Source organism: Ruditapes philippinarum, unplaced genomic scaffold, assembly GCF_026571515.1.
Source record: "Ruditapes philippinarum isolate M1 unplaced genomic scaffold, ASM2657151v2 ctg5264_1_1_1_1, whole genome shotgun sequence".
NCBI classification, from domain to species: domain Eukaryota; kingdom Metazoa; phylum Mollusca; class Bivalvia; order Venerida; family Veneridae; genus Ruditapes; species Ruditapes philippinarum.
Genome location: NW_026854684.1, coordinates 7,095 through 34,538, shown reverse-complemented (window position 1 = coordinate 34,538; position 27,444 = coordinate 7,095). Strand labels below are relative to the sequence as shown.

General features: G+C 34.7%; 1 protein-coding gene across 1 annotated transcript; it reads right to left on the bottom strand.

The window, feature by feature from the left end:
* Positions 1-10,505: 10,505 nt before the first annotated feature.
* LOC132740744 (uncharacterized) lies at positions 10,506-27,240 on the bottom strand. The gene is made up of 3 exons (XM_060728710.1): positions 26,529-27,240; positions 16,282-16,991; positions 10,506-15,553 (listed from the first exon to the last, which is right to left on the bottom strand). The coding sequence occupies exons 1-3, from the start codon at positions 26,735-26,737 to the stop codon at positions 10,683-10,685; spliced, it is 5,790 nt and encodes a 1,929-aa protein (XP_060584693.1). The 5' UTR covers positions 26,738-27,240; the 3' UTR covers positions 10,506-10,682.
* Between the last annotated feature and the right edge of the window lie 204 nt (positions 27,241-27,444).

Here is a 27,444-nt window from a genome sequence, read left to right as displayed (position 1 = left end):
GGGGTAGGGGTGTTGGCTGTATTGGCTCACGCCGGGAAGGACCTGGGTAGGAGGCTTGGCATGGTATGCAGCTTTTTACCGCCTCTTCTACCATTTTATCAATACAAGGAAACCAGACCTTCTCACGGATGAGCTGCTTAGTCTTCACAATTCCTTGATGTGTATGATGTGCGATACTCACTACTTGTGCCTGTAATGAGGAAGGAACAACCAAACGATGGTCACGAAGAATTACTCCATCATATATGGAGTATTCATCTCTGAACCTTTCAAAGGGAGAAATATCTGGGTCACCATGCCATTTGCCTGATTGAATAGCAGACATTACCTTTTGTAATATCTTATCTTCCTTTGTAGCTGAACGTACATTTTCCAACGTCATGGCCTTTGGAACAGCATTCTGACTTATGAATGCAACAAATGCTTCAGCAGCATTATCTCGTTTAGGTTCAGAATAAGGATGTCTGCTCATGAAATCAGCAGGATTAAGGTCATCCTTCCCTGGCCGATATACAAACTGGAAATCGTAAGGCATAAGTCTAAGGCGCCAACGTTCTATTCTAGCAGAAGCTGGTTTTTGACTTTTTACTATACCCAAGAGTGGTTTATGGTCTGTAACTAAAGTGAAAGAAGATGCAAAGAGATAGATATGGAAGTGCTCGACACCATACACTGCTGCTAACATTTCACGGTCTGTTTGGGAGTATCTACTTTCAACTGCTGTAAGGGCTCTGCTTGCATAAGCAACTACCTTTCCTTCTTGTGTTAACATAGCAGAGACTCCGACCGGAGATGCGTCAACAATTACCTCTGAATGTTTACTCTGATCAAAATAGACCATAACATGAGAACTCGACAGAGCATTCTTAAGATTATCAAAAGCAGCTTGTTCAGTTTCGGACCATGTCCAAGGAGTGTCTTGTCTTGTAAGACGCCTAAGGGGCTCAGTGATTGAGGCATAGTGTGGAATATATCTAGACACATACTGCGTCATACCAAGAAAAGACCTAACTTCACTAGGATTCTTAGGTGGGAGTTTTCCAACAATTGACTTAATCTTGTCAGGATCTGCTGCTACGCCAGTATCACTGAAAACATGACCAAAGAATGTGATTTTGTTCACAGAAAATATACATTTTTCCCTATTAAGTCTAATCCCACTTTGTAATAATTTATCAAGAGTCATTTTCAACGCCTGATCATGTTCTGACTGGGTTTTGCCATGAACAATTATATCATCTGACAGGTTTTTAGCACCAGGAATATCAGCCAGCAAATCTGATATGACCTTCTGAAAAATTTCAGAAGCCGCATTTACGCCAAAAAGAAGACGTTTATACCTTCTTAGACCAACATGTGTGCTGAATGTAGTTATATACCGGCTGGACTCTTCAAGTTCAAGCTGATGGTAAGCATTTGACAAGTCTAGTTTACTGAAAACAGTAGAAGAATTCAAATCAGTAATCAATTCTTCGACAGTAGGCATGGGGTGTTTTTCTCGGCCAATAGCTTTGTTAGCCTGTCTCATATCAATGCACACCCTAACACCCGAGGATTTTCGTGGAACAATAACAACGGGACTCACCCAGGGCGTAGGACCTGTAACATGTTCTATGACATCAGCGTCTTCCAGTCTTTTTAATTCTGATTCAACAGCCTTTCTTACATGAAAAGGTATACGCCTGTGCTGCTGGGACACTGCAGGCACATCTGCATTTATGTGTAGCTTGACTTTGATACCCTCAACTTTGCCCATTTTGCCATCAAAAAGTGGGGCATATTGTTCTGAAATAAAATCAGGGTTAAACATCACAGCAGAAGAAAATGCAAAATAAACAATTCCCAGAGCTTGGGCTGTGTTTGAACCTAATAAGCATGGAAGGTGTTTTGGGTTTTCAGATGAACTCACAACATAAATTTCTGCATCTACTTCCTTGTTGTTGTACTGCACCTGTGTAGAAAAATAACCAATTATGTTTAAAGATTTTTGTGACCCAAATGCGTATATTGATGAAACTGGTTTTTGTAACTTTGGCTTAGTTTTAAAAGATCTAAAAATATCTTCAGTGATAATATTCTGACTTGCACCTGTGTCTACAATAAACTTAACATCTTTTGACATTATTTGAATTTTTACACAAGGAACTTTGACTTGAGATTTGCTATCATTAACACTAAAAACAGACTCTTCACTAGAACTGTATGTTTGCCTCTCATAAGTGTCAATGTTCACATTATTAACTTGATTTTGGTTACTTTTGGATCTGCATACAATTTCAAAATGTCCAGTCTTTTTACAGTAGTTGCATGACTTTCCCACGGCTGGACATGTGATGTGAGAACGGTTTTTGCCACAGTTCCAACATTGAGTTCCTTTGGTCGATCCATGACTACGACCACGTCCTCTGTAGGTGCCTCGCCCTCTTGATGATGTACTATGACTGTATGACATAGCACCTTGACTTTTTGATGACGTAACATGTCCATTTCTTTTGAACTTCGAACTATGACCCGCAGTGCCTCGACCTTTACCACCCTCATTATGATGGTGTGAAATTGAATTTACAGCTCCCTCCATCTCTGATGCACGCTTTTCTGATAGTTCTAGCGCTCTTGCTTCATCTAGAACCTTGTCTAAATCAAAATTGTCTCTGAGTGCCCTTCGTCGCATGATTCTCGTTGATTGACAGCCTTCTACAATTTGCGATAAAATTTCTTGATCTACTTCATGAAAGTCGCATGTGCTAGCAAGGGTTCTTAACCTTGTATAATATGAGTCAATTGATTCTCCAACGTTTTGTGTTGCCTTATGAAATAGATAAATATAGAATCCCTAAAGAAAGCCCAACACGGCAAAATTGAAAATGTTGCAGGCTCGGTTTGATTGAGCCTGTTCATGGACGGTACTGGAAAGTGCAAATTACCGTCCACGCCCCCTAGCACCGGCTTAAGCAGAATTCAACATTTAAACGTGAAATAGTAAAATTTTGAATTTAGAAACATCCGCAGATGTGTTCATACGGCGGTTATCATGGAACCTTCAATGTGACACTTCCGTGCCATTCCATGAAAAGCGGCGTATGGTCCCCAAGTAATAAAAAGCGTGTCCCCTAAACGAGAAAACAATGGGTGGAACTAAATAAAATGGAATTTTGAAAGGGGATCAGAGGTTATGAAGCCTGCGTATCACAGATAAGACGTCAAAAGACAATTTAAAAAGCAGGCAACATATCCTTAGGGTGATTCAACATTATTCAAGTAGGAATATTGGAACCACCCATATAGAAAATGCCGAAAAGTTGAAACTAAAAATACCACAAGCACAACAATAATGTCGTGCTGAACGATCTTCAAGGATCGAAAATATAACATCATTGATTAAATGTACGGGGAGACTTTTTACAGCCGCCACACGGCACAAATAACACGGATGTGATCATAAAATAGATAAATATAAATCTCTCATATGTTGTGTTCTGTTTTGGAGTAAAATAGTCAGCCAAAGATTTCTTTAAAGTCTCATATTCATTAGGATGATCTTCTTCACCAACTCGTAAGACTGCCCCTATGCCTTTTCTTTCATCCGACAAACTGTCGTACACATTGTATACATCATCACCTACGTAATGCAGCAACAACGCTTTTTTTCTTTTATCATCAGTAATGTCAAGAGCACAGATTAGATTGTCAAACTTATCTATCCATTTCTTCCATCGTGAACCACAAGATTGTTCATCTTGATATAGCTGAAAGGGTAAGAAGTTCGGAAGAGACACAGCCATCTAACTTGTAAGTGCACTAGTTTCCGAACATAACAATTTCGGATGGTAAACTTCTTTCAGTGTTTTTGTTCTGTGCAGAAGATTGTCAGGTACCGTAATTTTCCTCGTCGCCAGATATAATGTCTATGGATTGTATAATACACAAAAGAAACAGCTCGTGAATCTTGATTGTATCTTTATTCTATTATTTCTTTGTTGTTAGAACAGTTAAGTAAAACATGTGTTTTTACGGTGTATAAGAATTAACATATCATGAAAATTACATACTAAAATAGGTTTAAGTCCACTAATAAAATATGGTCAAGGACCACTAAGATACAACACCCTAAACGAGAAAACAATGGGCGGAACTAAATAAAATGGAATTTTGACAGGGGATCAGAGGTTATGAAGCCTGCATATCACAGATAAGACGTCAAAAGACAAATTTAAAAAGCAGGCCACATATCCTAAGGATGATTTAACAGTATTCAAGTTAGAAATACTGGAACCACCCAACAAGAAAATAGCCGAATAGAAATAACTAAATTACCACAAGCACAACACTAAAGTCAATCTCTGATTGAATGTACAGGGCGACTTTTTACAGCCTCCAGCTGGCACAAACAATGCTGATGTGGCGATAAAATAGAGAAAATAAGAATCCATAAAGAAAGTCCAACACGGCAAAATTGAAAATGTTGCAGGGTCGGTTTGATTAAGCCATGTTCATGGACAGTACTGTCCAGTGCAAACTACCGTCCACGCCCCCTAGCACCGGCTTAAGGAGAATTCAACATTTTATCATGAACTGGTACAATTTTGAATTTTGAAACATCCGCAGGTGTGTTCATATGGCGGTTATCATGGAACCTTCAATGTGACACGTGTCACTCCATGAAAAGCGGCATATGGTCCCCAAGTAAAGAAATTCACCCAGTCATCGCCCGGAATACCATTTTTAAACTTTTTTTAATTTTTGGTTTTGAGGCTTATTTTGCTGTTTTCGCTTTCAGTTGCTTCCGGTCTATACCAAACCCATCTCTGCAGCCTCGCTCATCTTATTGGCCAGCAAACGCTCTATTTGAGGAGGAAAGGTAAGCTGCTTTCCTGGTGTTACGTTAACATGTACTCTACCGCCGACTCTGTCGTGAAGTGTCGATCCAGCCACATCGAACTGGGCCGCCGCATTTCGCACACTCATGCCGCAATTCACGGCACTGGCGGCATTCTCCAGGTTCTTCCTGGTGTATTGGCAACGAATAATATGTTTATGTATGCAAAACCTAAAATGAATGAACCCAAATATATTTTGAATAACATGGACGACGATGACGTTAATGTACGACTGTGTCGCATATAAAGTATGCAATTGAAACTATCTAAAACGTTTGCAATATCATTTAATTAAGACAAAGGTAGGCGGTAAGCTTTTCATTGATTTACGGACTTGGTACATATAACATATTCCTACATATACCTACAAGTTTGCTTCTTTACTATAATGAAGTACTTTTAAAAGAAAATATTTTATTCAATATAACAAAGTAATTGTATGTTCAAATGAAGCAGGCGTGCAAGTGCGTTTCTCTTAAAAAAAGTTTTTAATAGTGCATCTATGTGACGGACCGATACGTGTCCTGTACACAGGTTCAAACTTTGAATAATGGTCGATCCTTCTATCAGATTACGAATGAACATTTCCGACATTACACGAGCGTCCGGGCGGCGCAGAAATGCAACGTGATCATCATATTTATTATCTGGGTCTGGATTACCCCTATATCCTCCACTATCTGTAATGCAAGATTTTCATGATGATGCATTCCATTAGCAAATACCCATTCTATTATGCATTTCTTCATGATGACATAAACAAACTATATAATTGTTTCATCCGCTATTACTTTTTTATATTATACCAGTTAGATGGGATAATATTTATTACAATCAGCAGCGAAGTGTGTTTTAAAAAGCCGCGATTTAACATCGTAAAATGCAGGTAGCGGCTTTTCAAATCATGTATTTATTTAGATCATTATATCAATCTACTGATAAGTGCTTATTTAATGATAAGTTTGAAATAATTATGTATACATATTATGACCCCGCGATCCCTTTAACGTCATCATAGTCCATGGTATACAAAATTGCTTATACTATTGAAGTTAACAAAGGGAAAATATGTAGATTTTTTATTTCTCTACAAAAATAAATAAAATAACTCGAAAACGACTCTGTCATATATTACTAGACTTATTGGAAAAATATACTATTACTTGTATACAAATATATAATGATAAGTATACTGTACATGTAGATCTATATATGTTAACTAATAATGGTTATTTAATAAATTTTTGTTGCCAAAAACGGCGATGAATTCCGTGACTGAAGCATCCAGCATGTGACAAGATTGATCTAGAACCGATCGAGCTCGAAACCACAATCTATCGGGCAAACTGCGTTTTTAAATTTATTAATTAACATGGCATTCAATGTTAATTAAGTTTATATATATTTCGCATCACAGTTCATGCTTCGAATAGATAAGCAGACATAAACCATTAGTATAGAAGTAGGCTGTCCTTTATATATATTACTTGAGAAGGTCAGCTGCTTTTATTTAATCCTAATCGATATAGATTCTATTTTTTTAATTGGTTTATCTTAATTGATTCTGATATACGCCTTAAGTTGGACAAGTCCATTTTGCAAACTTATAGAGAACGGGACTCGATCTAACGATATATTCTATTAAAATAGCTAAAAACTGAAACTTTTTTTAATTTGAATGACTGTACGATAATCCCCAAATAAAAATTTATTAAATATTATACGCGGGGTTAAGTTAACCCCATATAAAATTACATCCATACATTAAAAAAAATTAAATAGATTTTTTTTATAGTTTTGTTATAGTGTTATGCAAAAATCCGATGATATTACGACCCGGTGGAAAATTTTGACACTGAGAACGGGCATACCCAAACTGTTCGTCCTCGGATGTTGCAAACCTTGTCTGTAACAATATAACAAAAATTTTTTTTTAAAGTATGGATATAATATTACATGAATAACAAGATTAAATATATTTTAGGTCAAATCAATGCGACTAGCACATTTGGTTTTGCCGATGAATTTGTCTAAACGTATGGAGTTGGAAATTGACATACATACACTATAAATTTTTCGGACGAAGTCCATCTGTAATCAGTTTGACTTCTTTTAAAATTAACAGGGACGAACTGAATTTAAGAAGAAGTTTCATTGGTAATATTAAAATCAGTGAATCTCATTGGTCACTCTAAAATACAATGTAACTATGAAGTGAGGATTTCTGAAAAGTATATATGCTTTCTTTTATAGCAACCAACACATTTATAGCTTTAATATAATGAAGAATAAGAAATCTTCTTCTAAAAATACACTAACATATAGTTTAGAAATCACTGACTGAATAACTTACTGTGTCAATTTGAATTACTAGTAATGTAAGGTACAATATTGTTCTTGCAAAGTTCACTTTACAATTTTTAGCTCGATCTTAAAAAGTATGAAAGTGAAGCAGTTATCATGACTCTTTCACATCGCCCGACTATTTTGTTGTGATCTCTGGTTAAGGCACTGGTGATTGGTTTCAAAAATGCTATGGATACATATTTGGTTTCAAAAATGCTATGGATACATATTGATCTTGGTGCAATTGTTTGCATAAATAAGTTTAGAAGAGATACTTTTCCTATTATATTGAAATCGCTTCTTTGTCTGTCTTGAAAAATCCCTACTTTTATCACTTCTTTTCTGTTATTGACCACTTGAAAGCCAAAGTGAATTTTTCATTAGATAACTTTGCTGCTTGCCGGTGTTCCTGTGTTGCTGGGTCGCGTGGGGTTGCGTTCATTGAATGCCACATTCCTTGTTGATCTTTGTTTTTGTTTTTTAATAATCTGATATATGTTGCTGAGATATGGCGCGTGGTACTCGTAATTCAAATATTTATAAGATAGTGATAATTATAAAATCATTAGTAAATTGTTTCGGCAATACATGATTTTTTTACAATTTCAAGAGCTACTTACTCTTGTATTGTAAACACATGAACGAAATATATCACAGTTTCAGGTATTACAGTTAATTCATAAGTATTTCGACCGTAATTAAACGTTAAAGGTTCCCTAAGAAATTTCCTTTGAATTTAATGCTTAGTGTAAACATTAAAGAGAGGTACACCAGATTGTTAGCAAAATCTTCATCGGCAGATTTGCATGTACTAGGTTCACAAAACATGATTTTTCCATGATCATATGTATAGACTGGTATTTTCTTCCTTTAACTGAAAGATGACGCACCTTCGTATTTATACCCAGGAAAATTTAAAGCACCACACATAATTTTCTTAATATTTGAATAGAATAGATTAGAATATAGTATATTAAAGCAAATTTATAAAAGAAATATCGGGGGTCACTATACTTATTAAGTTTTTTACCCCTAAAAGTGACTTTATTTTACTCGTTTTTGATTATTTTCAAGAGTAGAAATCTCAAAAAGCATAGCAATACCGTATGTTAAAACGTAAACCCTGACATATACGATTCATTTACCAGTAACACGGGAGTGAAAATGTGTAACCTAAAGTCCCTTACCGTCTTTTTTTCAGTGCCTTCTTCTCTTTGATCTAATGTTAATTAAGTACAACTAAACCATCATTTTCCCGGAAAAAAAAACAACATTAAATTCTAAACAAGTTTCTAACAGAATTATAAACGTTTAATAACATGCATACTGACAAAAATACACTTGAATTTAATGTAATTTTCAGAAACGAGGGTGTGTTTGGAACGTGTATGTAATGTACTATCAAGCTATCTAATGGAACATCGGTGATTGAATAATAAACGACAGTATCATAACAACAACCTATATGTGTAGCATTATTATAAACAAAGGGTTTTTTCTCAAATTTAGTAAAGTTTAATACGCTATGTATAGTCGTGTGTACAATTAAACTGAAGAAAAACTAAAATAATATTACAGGATATATATATTCAAGAAACTACAAACACAGGCAATCAATTTGTCATATAGACTTGCTGTTGACTGACATTAACCATTTAGTAAATGACACCAGTAATAAAAATAGTAAAGGAAACCTTGATCATTTTTGGCATGTTTTTCATACTAACTGGCGAACAATATACATAAATTACTTATACGTAAATATTCACAAAGTCCTTTGTTAAGTAAACTGACAATTACATTTTTAAGACAATCGTATTAAATAACCCCAATACTAACTAATCATCTTTGATATAGACAATGTTTTTACAAATTAACAAAAAAAAAATAAAACAACAATAAAAAGCAACAAAACAAATAACAAACAAATAACAAATTCACAAACTTAAACACAGTTTTTTTTCAAGATTTATTGTGATAACAAAATGTATATGAAACATAAGTGATTACAAATGAAAATATTACAATTCTAAAAAAGAAATCTATATACAAAAAGAAATAAATATATAACTTTATAATTGTAAATTACATCAATTTAGACATTGATTTTAAGTCTACACATTACCAATAATTTTTCAAAACTTGTGAGTTATGTCTACATGACTTTAAAAGACTGAGTAGAAATAAATACACGTCGACTCATTCTCGATGTCTTACGTTACATGGAAAAGCAAACTCCTCGCTGCAGTTTCTTATCTTGCTCAGATTAGGTGACGCAAACGTAGCGATAAGTTTGGTAGCAAGCATTACATTTATAAGCAATACTTAGTTACACATGAATAAATTCATACAGATAATCTAAGGTTTCCGTAACGTTGCATTCGATGACCAATGAACAGGCTCAATCAAACCGAGCCTGAAACATTTTCAATTTTGTTGTGTTGGACTTTCTTTAGGGATTCTTTTTTACTCTATTTTTTCGTATCCCGATAAACAGATATATAGCACGATTTTGGAAAATATGGTAACAATGACGAAATATCGGAATTACCTAATCAGACACTGACCTGCCGAATCTCGATTCAAATGCTGAAGATGTTAATGCACGAAAAGAGGTACATTAACCCTCTATTTTGTAAAAGAATTGCATTAACGATGAAGTAATTTAACTAAATTATAAATCAACTGTAATTGCAAAATGTTTTCAATTGTGATTTAAATAGAAACTAAATATTAAGTACAATCTGTACTCATTTTTCCTAATGTATAAACTGATTCAGCATAAGACCAAGGAATAAGCCGATTACATCACCGCGGAAGCTAATTTAAACTTGAATACCGACTTTGCTCTCCATTAAATAATTTATTTTTGTTTATAAACAAACAAGTAGGTTTAAAAAGCAGAGCGTATTATTTTTGTCGTCATTCTAGAAACAATTGGGTAAATTATACAGATTGGAGCGAACTGATTAAATCCAATCGGGCCTCGAGATAATTCGTAATGATCGCCTTCGTGATTAACTTCTAGATGATATTTGCTGTATATTTATCTTTTTTATCTTTTTTTCACTGCTTCATCTTCTTAATATTGTATATAAACTTTGAATTATGATTTTAATTGAGAATAGTTTTCTTTTAAAGTACTTCCGGGGAAAGACTTTGGACCTTATAGTATCTTTGATATAGACAATATTTTTACAAATACTAACACCACTCATACGCACGCACACACACATGCACGCACACGCAAACGCACACACATCAAAAACAAAATCCGCAAACTGAAATGCAGTTATTTATGTTTGATTGCTATGACAACATATAACGAAATGTATATCATTCTCATGAAACACTAGTCGTAACAAACTACAATGTTATTACTTGTATTATACAAAAAGAAATCTAAATACGAGATAGAAATAAAACTTCTCTAAAACTTCCCATTTTACTTTAGAAATTTCAAATCAATGGTATCCTAATATTATATAACAAACTCTTTTCATATCTTTCATTGCTAGCTTGGCTCTTACAGATCCCATTTCTTTCACTTTTGAAGTTTGCTAATAGCCACTTCTGTCTTTCCTTTGTTTTGTGCATCATTTTGTATATGAATTTCCGTTTCTTTTCTAGCTTCGTAACTTCAGATTTGGTCATAAAAATTGGACCACTTCTAGGTCTCACTCCGTCAATATGTTTGTATGTAGTAGTTGATTTAATAACGTTTAGGTACCGAAAACGATTTATGTTATTTACTGCTCCCTTCAACAAACCTAATGGGCATCCATGACATAAGGAAAATCTATATCCACACACAAAGTCTTGAAAATGCGGCTGTAAACCATTAAACCCAAATGGCATACTTTGAATTCTTATAAAATCTTTTTGGTCCAAAAGCGCCACCAAAATTGTAATATCTTGAACATTCTGAACTACTGTCCTAAGAGATCTTTCCAGATATTGCATTGTATTCCAAATATGTCGAAAATTATAAGTTGAACAACCATTGTTCATACCATCTTGTACTAATGAAATCATACTTTTATCGAAGGGTAATTTTAATGCATTGTATATATTTTTCAGAAAATCATACTCACTTTGCCAGGAAAGATACCCATTACTTATACCGCTCCAAAGTTTTAGTTCATTAAGTATCTCTATTATTTCACTCAGACAACGGGTAAATCTGCTACAGCTCGATCTAATTTCACTTTTTAAAGAGGCATAGAACAACTTTTTTATCTCTATGTACTGTAGCATAAGTTTTTCAGTTAAGTGTAAGCCTTCTCTTGCAAACAAGAGATTATGAATAAAGAAATCGTTAACAGTCAAAAAATACATATTATAAAACCCTTTTAGACATTGATAGTTTTTAATAAGTGCTCTATTACGTATGGTTATCATTCCCCTTGAAGTAATGCAACGGAAAGGATTCTGTTTCCTCATTTGAGGAAAGTTATTAAATATATTGAGTAAAAGAAATTCTACAGCACTTCTCTCAGGGAAAATGAAAGACTTTTCATTTAGTAATGAAGTTTCGACCGATGTTCTGCCAAACAATTCGGCAAAAAACATTGCAGTAAAATTATGAACGTTCTGACATCGAGTTATTTCACTTCCAAATAAATTCTTTACTGTTTCTATTGTTCTTGCCATCCCGTTAATTGCGAAGAAATGCACTAAAGACAAACTCTTGGAAAGATTACTACAGAAGACATTTGCCTTTAAATCCGATGTTCGGTTTCTAATGAAGTCTGATAAAAATATATCAAGGAGTGAATACGTAACCGAATTATCACTGGATATATCTGATTTAAACTTCGCAAACACAGTCATATAAAGTACATCAACAACAGAAACATTTTCAGTAACTACTGATAATTTCTTTTCCATTAAAAAATCCGTTAGGTTTATAAAACCACCAATAATAGAGTAGTGAAGAAGGTTAAATCCATCGCTGGTACTGCAGTTCAAATCCTTAATGCTCCTTGCTACAGCAAAGGAATCATTAATAACATCAAACAACGTGTCATCGTAAGTCCAAGGAGCAGAGAACGCCATATAATGCAAAGGAGAACGATTTAAAGGTTGCCCACAACTGAAGAGGAGCGTGGGATTGTCTTTTGAAATTATCTTCAATGATTGTTTAAGAATGTTCTCACGATTGAACTGTTTTGCCAAAAACATACTACGTATTATATGCCACTTAATATTTGCGGCCTCAATTAGCGAGGTATTCGCAAAAACACGATTCAGCAAAAGGGCTTTCGACAAAAGCGGACTTTTAACAAGAATGATATTGAAGTGTTGCAAAAGAAGTTCGTTGGTCTCCTCCTGCGTAAATAATTTTTGAATGTTAATTAAACATTTTTCCCATGGTATTAACGACCGCTGTATTTCCTCTGACTGCGTGTTTACGCTTTCATTTTTGAATTGATTTAAAACAGTAGATGAGAACAAACTCTCAACATTTGGTGCATAATATAAAGTGTATTCGACTGGAGTCAACTTAAATCGATCTTTTGAATGAAGCATTTGTTTGTACTTCTTCGGATGTTTAACCTGAAGATAATGAAGAAGTTTTTCGTGCCCAAACCTCAAAATATAATGTAGTAAATTTTGCCCATTGGTATCAACATGTGATACATTTGTTAGCTTAAGTAAATATGTTTGACAAGGTAGGGTTAGATTATTTTGAGGAAAGTACGACCACTTCTTAGCCTCGCACATGAGAGCATAATGCAGTACGCTCCTATTGCCATTATCTTTAAAATCTATTATATCATCACTAAATGCATTAGTAAGTGCCCTTAAACTCACCTCTGAACAGCTTATTGCTGCAGAATGATAAGCCGTTGATTTATTTTTTGATTCTTCCTCAAAAGCAGTCCTTCCAAATTTCCAGGACATGAACTTGATAAAATCCGTACTACTGTGACTAGCTGCATAGTGTATTGGCTTATTGCCAGAACTATCTGCTATATCCCATTTCAGAGAGACGTCATTTTCAAAAATGTCAATCATTTTAACTCGGTTATATTTTGCAATTAAATGAGCAAATACTGTACCTTCTTGACAAATATCTTCACCCTTCTCTTGAATAATAGTACCTGAGCTGGTGATCTCATGAGATATAAATGAAGCTGAGGAAGAGCAGTTATCTTTATTTGCTCTTTCTTTCATGACATTAGTTAGCTGGTATCTTCCATGCTTGATCGCAAGTAAGAAAGGTGTATAGCCATATGAATCAACACACTCCACTAAACGCTTTGTCTTTTTTGCAATATATTCTGCGATAGGTGAATAACCAGACCGAATCGCATAATGAAGTGAAGTTTCTCGCAAAACAATCCACCATGTGTCCAAAGGTTTTATCAAAGTGTCTAAATCATCCGAATCGTCGCAATTACACGGTTTCATTATTTTACCTAATTCTCTTTTAGCAGTTTTGTTGGATATGCAACTCGGTTCAAATCCTAAGTCTAGAATTTGTTTAACGATGTTTAAATGTGAATTTCTGGTCGCAAAATACAAACACTTGTCGTCGATAATATTTGATTTTCTAGACATGAATATTTTCAATATTTCAATATTACCTAACTCACAAGTTATATCAATTGGTCGCTGTCCAATAACGTTTTCATGATTTAAAGAAATGCTTGTCTCTTCAATTAAATATCTTGCAATGTCTGTAGATCTATGCTGCACTGCTATGTGAAGTAGTCCATAACCAGAGTAGAAAACTGTTTTTATCTCTTCTATATCTTTTTTAAAATCGCGCAAAAATAACTTTGTATTACACTTTCTACAAGGGTTCACTACAAAATTACAGTTTGCTCCTTTACGCAGCAATAATTTCAGCTGTTTAAGATGCCCTTTCGCTGCTGCTAGAAATGCTGGACTAACCCCATTTTCATCTGTTATATCAACTTTGGAATGGTGAAAAAGAAGTAAATCAAGCGCTTCTTCAGACTCGGTCTTACTTATAAGATTGTGTAAAACTTCCTTCTCTTTGAAAGTCATAACTTTATTCATATTAAATGAACGAAATGTCTTTCGCAGAGCCACACTTTTGGAGCTACTTAGATGAATTACCAGCGCAATAATATCACCAGTGCCGTTGTTCTTCACCGTTCTAAGTAAATGTTTTGAAATTAGCTCATGCCCTTTTGTCAGGGAAACTTTATATCTGCTAGAGGCTGAATTAACTAACCAACTGTGTATTGCTTTGTGGCGTAAAATAACGCCATCTTCGGCCTTTATAAAGTAAGAAAGTTGTTCAAATTCCCGTTCAAAATCTATATATGATAAGTTTATTGCCTCACTATTTATTAGTATGTCATATATATCGTTTTTATTTTGTGGTGTTAAACTTGTACAAATAATTTCGAGAATAAGTCTGGCAATGCTGTAGGTATCACCTCCTTGAAATTGTCGATCAAAGTTAAGTTCATATATATCCTCCAATGAAAATGGTAGCTCAGGCAATTTGCCATTAAAATCAGGACTCTGCACATATTGCAGTGCATGAACAATGTAAAGGAAATTGCCTTCACCACTTTCCATTATTTTCTGTTTTATATCCGAATAAAAGAATCGTGACTTTTCATTGTAAATTATTTCAATATACTTTTTGATATCTTCAATATTGTTCGAATCGTTAGCTAAAAGATTTAATCTCTCTAATTTTTTTAAAGACTTCAGTTGCATTATGTCTCTACTTGTTATGAGAAATTTGACCCACTTTGGAAAATATCGTAGTCGTGTCGATATCAAATTCAAAATAAAATTTTCGTTTTTTGTTAAGTGAAAACATTCATCAAGAGCGTCTATTACCACAATCTTTGTAGAATATTCTGATGTCATATTTTTAAATGGAATTCTAAACGCCTGGTCAAAGCACGCATCTTGTTCCTTAGCGCATTTTTCATTGTCATATAAAATAGAGGAACTGGACATCATGGAAACAATATTGCCGTATTCCGGAATTCTCATTGCAAAAAAACCTACTAAACGCCTGATAAACCTCTCGGGTGACTGCGTGCTAGAAACATCGTATTTACATATGTGAAACGCAGCTATCTGTTCCCTCAAAGGTCTTCCCTTTTCACAATGTCTGGCGCAAAGCAAATGGGAAACTATGGCTGACTTTCCGTACCCGAATTCTGCAACAGAGACTATTCCGCTTCCAGATGATTCGTCTTGTAAAAGTTTTCTATCTAATATTTCAAACAACCACTCTCTCCCAACTAAAGTGTTAGTGTCTCGTACGTACTCTAGTAACGGTAAATCTTGCATCCACGGCAAACTATAGTTTTCATCGACACATCCGTCTGCAAAAAGTAAAAGTCAACAATTACATTACGAAATCGGAAACGTTTCGATAAATCCTAGGCCAGAACTTTAATATATTATGATAATTTTTCAGTACTTATTTTCAACATATTTGCTTGTACCTCTATCTTGTCTTGCGAATAGCTAGACACATGCATGACCCTGTGAGACATTTAACCATCCATACTACATAATTTGATAACTGTAAATCGGCTTTTGTCGTGTAAACTTTTGTAGCAAGGTTTTAACATATTGTCCTTCAACCTGTAAAATCCTTACTCTCAAAGGATGTGCTGTGTCAAGTGTTTTATTGCCTTTATCTCGGTTGTACTGAACAAAAAAAGTAAATGCAAGGTATCTAATTGTCGTGTCTAATCTCCTAATTGCCTTATTTTACCTGAAGGTCAACGCATTATTTTATGATTGGTAAGACAACAGTAGATGTTTATATTACGATGACTTAACCTTGCCTTTGACATATTAATCATCAGATATTATACTTACACGTCATGCCAACTCCATCATTTTTTAAATAAGGTCTAGTCTAACGGAAGAACGGCGGACCAACCAATATATTAAAGCATTCTTAGAATTGAAGCATAAAACAACTTCAAAGGTGTATCATATTACACCCTTGAGATGGTTATTAGCAATCATAAAGTATGTGCTTATTTGCTATACTATTATTTACTAAAACAGTAAGCGTCAGTTAATTGAATATTCTTACCTAGACCTTGAGAATGATACCCTGTAAACGATTCATGGTTCGGTACAAAATAATTCCATCCTAAAAGTACAAACAAATGTGCAAGTGTTAAACAATATGTTGCTTTCCAAAACTTCGAATTGTTTGGTTGAATTTTCCATGCAAGTCTGCCTAACACCCTACTAAAATATCTGGTTTCCTCCTCTATAGCTTCTAAGTGGTCACATATTTTACTAATTTTGCGTTCCAATGAAATTTGCTTTTCATGATACACAGCTGTTATTTCCTCAAGTATAGATTTGTCAATGGAAGAGAATAAATCATCCATATAAATATCATCCAGTTTGCTTAAATATTCATTCACATTAATGTCGTTTGCGATGTCTTTATCTTTGATCAAATCTTTTAAAGCATCAAAAGCTTTGGCCTTTTCAATATCACTGGCTTCAAAACTGATATTATGATATGTTTCGTTTCTTGCAGCTCGAACGTTTTTTACTATAGTTTCATTCAGGTGAAATTCTCTACATTGCAGCCAAATATGACACTGTGTTGATATATCTGAAAGCTGTGCGGGATTGTTTTTTGTCCAGTCACCCGGCAGGAATACTTCGACAATGTTTTCATACGAGTCAGGCCATTTCCATGATTCCGTTTTCTCCCAATTTACATTCCTTGATCTATTTACACTCGACAGTTCTTTTTTCCACTTTGAGCAAGTTTCACACCATCTGAAGAAAGAATTTGTTTGACATAGTCTATTAATATGATAACAACTAGTCTACAACATTTCTAAAACATTAACCTAAGTTCACATAAAAAATGACTTAAAAAAGGTCAATGAAGGTCGATTGTCTAAATCGTTAAACCTTTGAGAAAAAATCTACATGAAAAAAAAGCCACGAAACCAGGTTTTCAATTACCACCACTGTTGAATGCCCTGTTGTCATTGGAATATAAATGCACAGTTTAACTAGGGTATTAAAACAATGGCAATAACCCTATGGGGTTAAAAAGCAGTTCTAATTGAAGTTTTCAAATACTGTAGAAATAATATTCAAGTGGAATTAAAATCTCATTCCTTTACCAAGTTATAGACCTGAAACAAATTTTGTATTTCTAGTAAGTGTGACCTTTTATTGATCATAGGGAACCCAAAAGCATTTCTAAGCAAAATCTTCACATCAGCTTTTTCTATACAATAAGTTTCATTGAAATATCTCATTCAAGTAACTTTAGTTACTGACTGGAAACCGATTTTATATTTTTAGTAACAGTGACCTTGACCTAAACTCAATCTTAAGCAAAGTCTTTATATAACCTTGCTTTACACCAAGTTTCATTGAAATATTTCATTTCAAATTCTAGTTATTGATCATGAACTGATTTCCCATTTTTAGTAACAGTGACATTGACCCATCAGGCCCAAAAACAATCGTAAGCGAGGCTTTACATAAACTTGCAATACTGATTTTCTATTTTTAGTAACAATGACCTTAACCCAAAGGGGCCCAAAAGCAATCCAAAGCAAGGTCTTGTCATAAGCTTGCTATACATCAAGTTTAATTGAAATATCGTATTCGTTGAGAATTAAAGAAGAAGTTGCGCACAGAAGGAATTGTTTACTATATAGTCCATAAAAGGAAAAAACGGACCATAATTCGGTCGAAAATTATCAAATCATAAACCTCGATAATGTGTCCCAGGGCACTTGATAGCAAAGCTTCTGTGAAAGTTTGGTCAAAATTCCTTCAGAAATGTAGGAGTAGTGTCGCACAAAAGAAATTGATCACTATATATTCTAAATAAGAAAACAAGGAGGGGGCATAATTAGGTCAAATATTATCAAATCACAAAACCCCGACAACATGCGCCAGGGCACTTGTTGACAAAGCTTCTGTGAAATGTATGAGGAGTTGTGCTCGGAAGAACTTGTTTACGCCCGCCCGCCGACATACCTCAATCCAATAACCAGTTTTTTCTTGGCTTATAAAAACAAAAATAACGTTTCACATCATGATATAGAATTTAAACCACTTTTATGACAGCAAACTTCAGTGTTCATCCAGGATTATCTATGTTTTATATAAAACATGTTGAAACAAATCCAAATAAAAATCAAAGCACAGAAGGCGCTGAATTTGTTTGGGTCTCACCAATGCTTTCCAGCGTTTTAATTGTAGTAAATTGGCTATAAGACTGATTGCAACACTGATATTCAATCCAATGTTTATTTGACTTAAACAGTTTGAAAAAAAAATGAGTTGCCTTTACTGTGATTTGAACTCCAGGCCTCTCGCTTCCTAAGCGAGCGTGAAAACCCTTCAGCCACGGTGAATTTATATGTGAACGGCCTGAAGAAAACCATATTGTTCGATCTAATTAGGGCTTGTGACGACTTTAACTGTTGTTTAACACAGATGTAAATAATCCTGGAGCTTACTATAAGCATGTATATTTATAAAGAATCAAAGGGCTGCAAGTTCTGTGGTATTTTCTGATCTTTGCAATCTAAATCGTACTGTATATCTGTATGTATTTTCCTGTATAAGTTTATTTTTATGTATTATAATTCATTTTGCTAGGCACCAGAGTTTGATACATACGGAATTCTACATAACTAGAGTTGCATCAATAAATCATTTATGTTCATTTTTTACGACAGCCACACTTTATCCTTGCATATCATGACACTTAAAAAAGAATTAAAAAAAAAAGTTTACTCTACTGGGATTTGAATTCCAGACCTCTCACTCACTAAGCGAGCGCGTTACCCCTGTACCACGGAGAAGTTATACAAATAATGAGTGAATAACATCAAGTCATTCTAAATTGAGAACTTCCATTGCATTTCGGGTTTGTAATCCTTATTAATTTCGAGATATTTGTTTAGGATAAACCTGTTGTTTAAAATTGAAGTAAAATAATTTTAGCGAAAATCTTCTCGCCCAAACAGTCCGACATGTAGAATCTATATATTCCACTACTCGGTTTGTGTAGTATTCGGTAACCGACATTGCTAAAAATAGTATTTCATTGATAAAATCATATTCATCCGCGTAATTTGTGATTGTGCATTTATTGACAATTCTATAAGCCAACGCTATTTTTAAACTTTTAATGCGTTGTAATTTGTTGGATACTTGTAACAAAATAAAAATATTTCTTTCTTTTAAATCGCTAGTTTAAAGCTGTTTTGAGAACTACTTGTTGTTAGGTTTGTCATAAACTTCTGTGTCAGAGATTGAATGTTTTTGTATTGTATTTACTTATTTTCGATCAGAAAATACAATAAAACAATATTAGAAATATTCGACCATTCGGGAATTATTTTGCTTGAATATAGATGTGCCTGTCTTTGACCATCTTTACGCAGTGATCTCCCCTGAATTTTTCGGCGTTAGTGTTACATATAAAGGGAAGTAACCGCTTCAAAAAAGTGGACTACTTTCGGCATTTGCAATTAACAACATTAGACTCTGAAATTTCGCTACCATTATTTGTTTGGTCTGACGACCCAAACAAATAAAAATGAGTTTAATGATCGATTTCAAGTATTGGGAAACTCAAAGATTTCCAGCTACATATACATATCACAAAGATGTTAAGCCCGTTGGACTGTTAGATTGTCACCTTTTAAAATGCGGCAACACATCTGAGGAAAAATAAAACTAACTACTAGACTCTGATGTCATAAAACAAGTTGAAGGTAATACACCTTGGTGCCACCCCGCGAAATTATTTCTAAAAGCAATTGAGACATAAGAATTTGTGTAGACATGAGACAAGAAAACACAGCAGTTGAACGTGAACGTTTTTACCATGCTGAACATTTACGGAACACTGGAAGAACTAAGTTGAGCCGAATTATTCACATTAATAGACCTAAACATGGAGTATATCAGATAGAGATCGTCCCACAAACAAGAAAAAAACAACAACAACATTTGTTACAAACTATCGAATATATCTTAGAATTATATTTGGAATTTTCTGTGCTTCAGATTTATACTCTGTTTTGGTTTTTTGTAGGGGAGGGGTGTGGGTGGTAACGTAGAAATCGAATGGCGAATTTCCAGCTTTACAGTTTGAGGACGACCTCAGGTGCCCACAGTGCATTTCAAGAGTCCTCAAGACATATACCAAAGACTTAATTCAACATACACTTCAAGACAACTGATTTGCAAAATAAAATATTCAAATGATATACAGGAAAATGATTTAACAAGAGGGCCATGATGGCCCTAGATCGCTCCTCTGACCCGTCTGCACCCTGACCAAGTTTGATGACAATGGATTCAAAAATGTGAACTTTAGTGTGTTAACAAGGTTTTTTCCATATTTGGGCTGTGTGACCAAGCTTTTGACCCCATGTGACCCATATTCAAACTTGACCTAGAAATCATTAAAACAACTTTCCTGACAAATTTTCAGAATATTTTGGATCAAAACTGCAGCCACTAGAGTGTTAACAAGATTTTTCAATTTTTAGCTCCTGTGACCTAGTTTTTGACCGAAGATGACCCATATTCAAACTTGACCAACAAATCACCAAAACAACCTTCCTGACCAATATTCAGGATATTTGGATCAAAACTGCAGCCACTAGAGTGTTAACAAGCTTTTATTATTTTTAGCTCCTGTGACTTTTTTCTGGTCCTTCGGGATCATTGATGCCAGCACTATTAAAGTGTTGAGAATTGAGTACCGCTCAAGCCGGCGCTAGGGGGCGTGAGGGATGTTGCACTTATTCATTTTTTCCTCATGTACACTCAATCAAACCGAATCTGCAATTCTCTTGTAATTGTGTTGTGATTTATGCTTCCGAGGGATCACTTTGTTTCAGATTTTTCATTTTTGACCGGAGGATGACCCATATGCGAACTTGACTTAGAAATAATCAAAACAACCTTCCTGACAAATTTCCAGATTATTTGGATCAAAACTGCAGCCACTAGAGTTGATTTTCATCGGAGATGACCCATGTTCGAACTCATCCAAGCAATAATCTAAACAAGCATTCTGACAAAGGTTGATGATGATTGGGTAAAAAATGTGACCACTAGAGTGTTCACAAGGTTTTTCTATTTTTAGCTCCTTTGACCTAGTTTTCCATCCGAAATGACCCAGTTTCGAACTCATCCGAGCAATTAACTAAACAAGACAAAGTTTGATGATGATTGAGTCATAAGTGTGACCACTAGTGTGTTCACAAGCAATTGTGGACGTACGACGGACGACGGACATTCACCGATCTTAATAGCTCACCCTGAGCAAGCTCAGGTGAGCTAAAAAGACAATGTTGACCTTGAATGAGCAAGTGCGACCTTGACCCTGGAGGTAGGGGTCTTGTTGTTGCGTATGACACATCGTCTTATTATAACAAACATCTGTGCCAAGTTATTTCAAATTCCTTTGATAAATGACAAAGTTATGGACCGGACACGAAAGTGTGACGGACGGACAGACGGACGGAGCCTATTTCTTTATCCCCCTTTTTTCGAAAAGGCGGGGGACAACAAGTATACCTAATTTGGACCAGATCCTAATGCGTTTGTGATTGATGCTTTTTCATTTACGTGGACAAATCTATTTTTATACATATTCAAAGCCTTTCAAAGTCTGACAGAATGTTACAGAAGATGGAACAAGGTCAATGCGAGAGAGTGCTGGTGGCACCGATTTTTAAAATACAGCCGTGGTTTCTGAAACCTTTTTATATGATTGTGGAACATTCATACATCCTTCCGGATGTGGACAAAATGTTATTACTCCCAAAACAAAAACCGCCACACACGTTAACCAAAATGAAACTCGAGCTATTCAGAATATCCGGGAAGCCCTACAAGCCAAAGGAATATCAGGCGAGACTGTCGACATTATCGTCGTTTCATGGCCTTCATGAACACAAAAACAATAAAAAAACAAATTAAAAAAAAACTGTTTTCTAACAAATCAGGTTATAGTGCTATCAATACGATTTCTAGTGCTGTGTATATAGTTTCAAACATATAATTTGGAAACCAAATATTGATAAAGCAGTTTATGAAAGGAATATCTGATAAAAGGCCATCTCTATCTAGATACAATTGTACATGGGAACATCCCATGATAAAACTGTTCTGTGTTATCTTCAATCAATATTTCCGTTAGAGGGTTTATCACTTAGATTATTAAGTTATGAATTGTTAGTACTGGTCAAAGAATGCAAACTCTACACTGTATCACATTAGATACTAGTAATATTGAAAATTCAGCTACTGCAATCAAAATTCGTATTCATGATTTACTTAAACAAACGCGCCATGGAAATCACCTTATTGAATTATACATATAAAACTATATTAGTGAATCTTTGTATGTTGTATTTACTTTGAAATACTATTTAGACTTTACATCAAAATTACGAAGTGCGTGCGCTGGAAAAAATATTTATTTCCGTGCAGAAACCTCATGCTTTTGTTTTGTTTTTCGGTTTTACGTCACACCGACACAATATAGGTCATATTGCGACGTTCCAGCTTTACTGGTGTAGGAAGACCTCAGGTGCCCTTCCGTGCATTATTTCAGGCACGAACGGACACCTGAGTAGAACCACCAACGTTCCGTAAACTAGCTGGATAGCTTCCTCACATGAAAGAATCCAAAGTCCCTGTCGAGATTCTAACCCACAGCGGACGCCTAGATTTATACGAATGCAATTAATTGTTTGAATATGTTTCCATTTCATTTCCTTCAAAATTCTCCAGTTTGTTATTTATTACCATAGCGCCACACGAGTGACCGTTCCGAAGAGCGTGATTAATTGACGGAAAAGATTATTTCATTTGAATATGTTTGCATTTCGAAATTCTCCAGTTCGCTATTCATTGTTCATATTGCGACATTTCTTTTTTAAAGATCAAACACTCTCATACCAATCGGAATGATCGGCTGTTATGACCGACTAAAAAGCCCGAGAAGTTTCAATTGCCTTTTCTCATTCTATGAGGGGAGTCGCGCTTCGGCGCGGACGCCAATGATACCTCTAAAACCTGCTAGTGATTGGTCACGTGACTGCTTTCGTTCACTCATGTGATTCTGGTAGACAGGGCGTAGCAGATTTGTAAGTTTCGTTTTAATTTGTCAATTTTAAGCAATTTATACATCAAATATTGAGGACTTTTTTTCTCTAGCAACACATATATTGTATATTCTAGATAACCAGGCCTCGACATTAGCGGTGGTCCATTGGTTCGAGACCACCTGATTTTGGCAAGGACCACCTAATTTTACAGGCAACTGGTCCGTTAGACCACTTGAATTTTCCAAATGGTGCAGGGCTCATTTGGGAGAATGGTTATTTGGTCGAAAAACGTGTTCTATAGTTGTTGTTTAAAACCATTTCTCCGTTGTACAGGTATATGTTCATTCATCTCATTAGTTCAAAAGATCTTAAGACATCTATAACTTTTTATTAACTCGCTTACAGTGTAGTTAAAAAAAGAAGAAAATTATTTTAATAATTAAAGTATAAAATTCATTCAAATGTCTCTAGTACTCCATTGAATTTATAACATTGTATCACTATGGGATATCGGATAAACACATGAATAATGGTGCAAACAAGGCAAAGGAAAAAATTAAATATCTAGTAATCTTTGGCTACTTTTTAAACGATCAGAGATCCATTTTTTTCTTATTTAAAGTACTTTAAAAGGTTATAAATACTTTGTCAAACATAAATATATTTCAACAAACAAGCATGTATAATAAATCTGTGAGGAAGATAAGCTCAATTATAATGTAGGAATTTTTCAGTTTATCATTAATATTTCATTGTTTCAAAGACAAGAATATAATAACTTAATAGTTTAATTAAAAATGTTAATCTATAAAAAGCAATTATTATTCTTAAAAAATGTAACAGGAAACAGCAATGAGTATTTGAATAACAGTAAGGAAATAAGTCATTCACAAATGTACGAAAGACCGGTAGGGCCATTTCAACTTCATGAATTCCCGATTTCATCTTGATGAATTCACAATTTAAACTTCGTGCATTCCCGTTTTCAAAATACGGAATTCACGATTCAGCTTCATGAATTCACGACTTCAACTTCACGAATTCACGATTTCAACTTCATGAATTCACGATTTCAACTTCACGAATTCACGATTTCAACTTCATGAATTCACGATTTCAACTTCATGAATTCACGATTTCAACTTCACGAATTCAACTTCGTGAATTCACAATTTCAACTTCATGAATTCACGATTTCAACTTCATGAATTCACGATTTCAACTTCACGAATTCATGATTTCAACTTCATGAATTCACGATTTCAACTTCACGAATTCAACTTCGTGAATTCATGATTTCGACTTCACGATTTCAACTTCACGAATTCACGATTTCAACTTCACGAATTCACGATTTCAACTTCATGAAGTTGAAATCGTGAATTCGTGAAGTTGAAATCGTGAATTCATAAAGTTGAAATCGTGAATTCTTGAAGTTGAAATCGAGAATTCATGAAGCTGAATTCAGGAATTCATGAAGTTGAAATGTCCCCAACGGTCTTTCGTACAAATGGTTTCACTTTTCCCTAACTTGAGTTGCGGAAGAAGTCACTTAACCGAAGTATGAGTACTGTCATGTATTTTTCACTGAGATAATAAATACTAAATAGGATTACAATGACTTACTATCTGATCTAAGATTGAAATAAAAAAAAATACATGGACCACCTGTGTTCAGAAAGGACCACCTGAATTTTGGGTTCAGTGGTCCGGCATACCACCTGCTGAAAAAGTTAGTGTCGAGACCTGATAACAAATGAAAACATCTTTTATGACGGAATCTGTGTAAGGTTGAGTCTGATTTAGGTCGAGTCTGATTTGGGCCTCGTCAAAATTGTAATTGTAGTTAGTTACACAGGTGGCAGTATCAGTGTTTGGACACCTACCCCTATCTGCCCCTGGACCCCTACTACAACCCTGAAAAAAATAATTCAACACTCTAAGGCTTACTATAAGGTACCAAATACAAAACCACCGATGATATTATATATAAAAAAAAAAATTTCCACTATCAAAATTATAGTTATAGAAAGGTGAAAAGCCTACTATATGTTCATTTGCCAAACAATGTGGAACACGGGAATCGTCGTCTCGGCGACTGAGGCGCAGTCCGGCAGGATTTCGCTGCATCATTCATTAACATTAATAAAAAGAACTAGAATTCCACAGCTAATCTGTTTCAAGTCTAACGAATATCACTATCATTCCGATTTTTTCTGTTTCACGGTATTTTTTGAATTGTCGTAGCCATTTTGCAGTCTGATACCTGGGTTGAAATACGCGAGCTGATTGGACGAGCCAAATTTGACGTCTAATCAGATCGCGTATAACACACAGGTATCAGAGTCCAAAATGGCAGCGACAAGTCAAAAATTACCGTGAAATAGAAAAAATCGATAGAATATTGATATTCGTTAAACTTGAATTAAGTAAGCTGTGGAATTCAAGTACTTTTTATTGATGTAAATGAATGATGCAACAAAATGCCTTCGGAATGCGCCTCAGTCGCCGAAACGACGATTTCCCGTGTTCCACATTGTTTGGCAAATGAACATATAGTAGGCTTTTCACCTTTCTATAACTATAATTTTGATAGTGGAAATTTTTTTTTTTTATATAATTTCATCGGTGGTTTTGTATTTGGTACTTTATAGTAAGCCTTAGAGTGTTGAATTTTTTTCATGGTTGTAGTAGGGGTCCAGGGGCAGAAAAGGGGGGGGGGGGCGGTCCAAACACTGATATACTGCCACCTGTGGTTAGTTATGGTCTTTATTTTTACAATATTTACCTCTCGACTACCATATTGTGGGCCAATATCCTATGTAATATAAATACGATTTAAGATGAATTGTCAAATTTAGTTATCTGTGAATGGAATTATTATTATAGCACCAGCATGAATAAGATTTTTATCAGGTTACATGAAGATAATTGAATTGAGATACATGTATTTTCATCTTACCTTTTACATTAAAATATATTGGGAATGACTCCAAATGTTGGTCAAGGAAGGGAATAGGTGCTATCTGAAAAGCATTGATGTTAACCTTGAAATTTACTTTCGATTTTAATTTTGCCTCATTGCGGACAGTTTGGTGGATCGAGATTAATTTAGTAAGGCTTTATGTATATAAACAATTCCGCGAAAGTAGTAACAAAATTCGTATATGTATGTGAACAATAATATAAGACGTGTACGTACCTGTTAAATTGTAACTTATGGAGAGAGCTGCACTTTGCATGACAACGTGGAAGACCTGCCAACAATCTGTATATCTTTTGATGTAGTAAACGAAGTCTTTCTCGTGTGTAAGATTCCGTTTTTCTACCCGTATGTACAAATCCATATAAAACTCCAATGAAATCTTTACACTTGATATTTTGGCGTATTTCCTCCATTTTAGCTATCATAGAAAACAAGTATCGTTATCAGTGTAATATATGTATGCAGTCACGTATTCAATTTCTTATCTCCAACGTTAACATGGTAGTCGAGGCTATGTCTCAAAATGCTCTGCTTTTATTGACATGTCAATTATGAATAGATTACAACACACATTAATGAAATATTCAATTTTACTTCGGTCCTGTCCGTGAATTTACGAGAATAAATATTAAGTTTTGAAAAGTCACACCAGCTTAATGTATAGCTCGTAGTTACCAGGGCTGGGAATCAAAACTGCGTCGTATCCTACAAAATGTAAACAAACGCCGCCATCTTGGAACGAAAAATGTATGTTTTTGTTTATAACTCTTTTTGTTGGAAATGACTGAAAACCAGATATATGTATTAACACGCTACACTATTTTCCGCTTCGTTCGGTATATGTTGCTTGCACAACTATTTTGTAAAACAAAAGTTATAGCGAACTTGCAACTCGAAGCGGGGCAGAATTTTTATGAAAATGTGTGGATACGACGCATTTCATCTTGCTTTATCTATCTTTTTTTCCTTCAAATCAATTATATATTCGTTTCAGAGTATACCATAAACTTCGAAATATAATTTTGCATCATTTACTATAATTTCATTAAAAAGAGATGTTTATTTTCTAAGAAAATAATGATTTTTACGAAATGATACGACGCAGTTGAAAATAAAATATGATACGACGCAG

Bases quoted from the DNA above. Each gene is read 5' to 3' on its own strand.
- LOC132740744 (XM_060728710.1), bottom strand. From the start codon at position 26,737: ATGATAGCTAAAATGGAGGAAATACGCCAAAATATCAAGTGTAAAGAT. The intron at 16,992-26,528 runs GTACGTACACGT...TTCTTTCTTCAG, and splicing joins CATAAGTTACAATTTAACAG to ATGGTGTGAAACTTGCTCAA. The intron at 15,554-16,281 runs GTAAGAATATTC...TACTTTTTGCAG, and splicing joins GTATCATTCTCAAGGTCTAG to ACGGATGTGTCGATGAAAAC.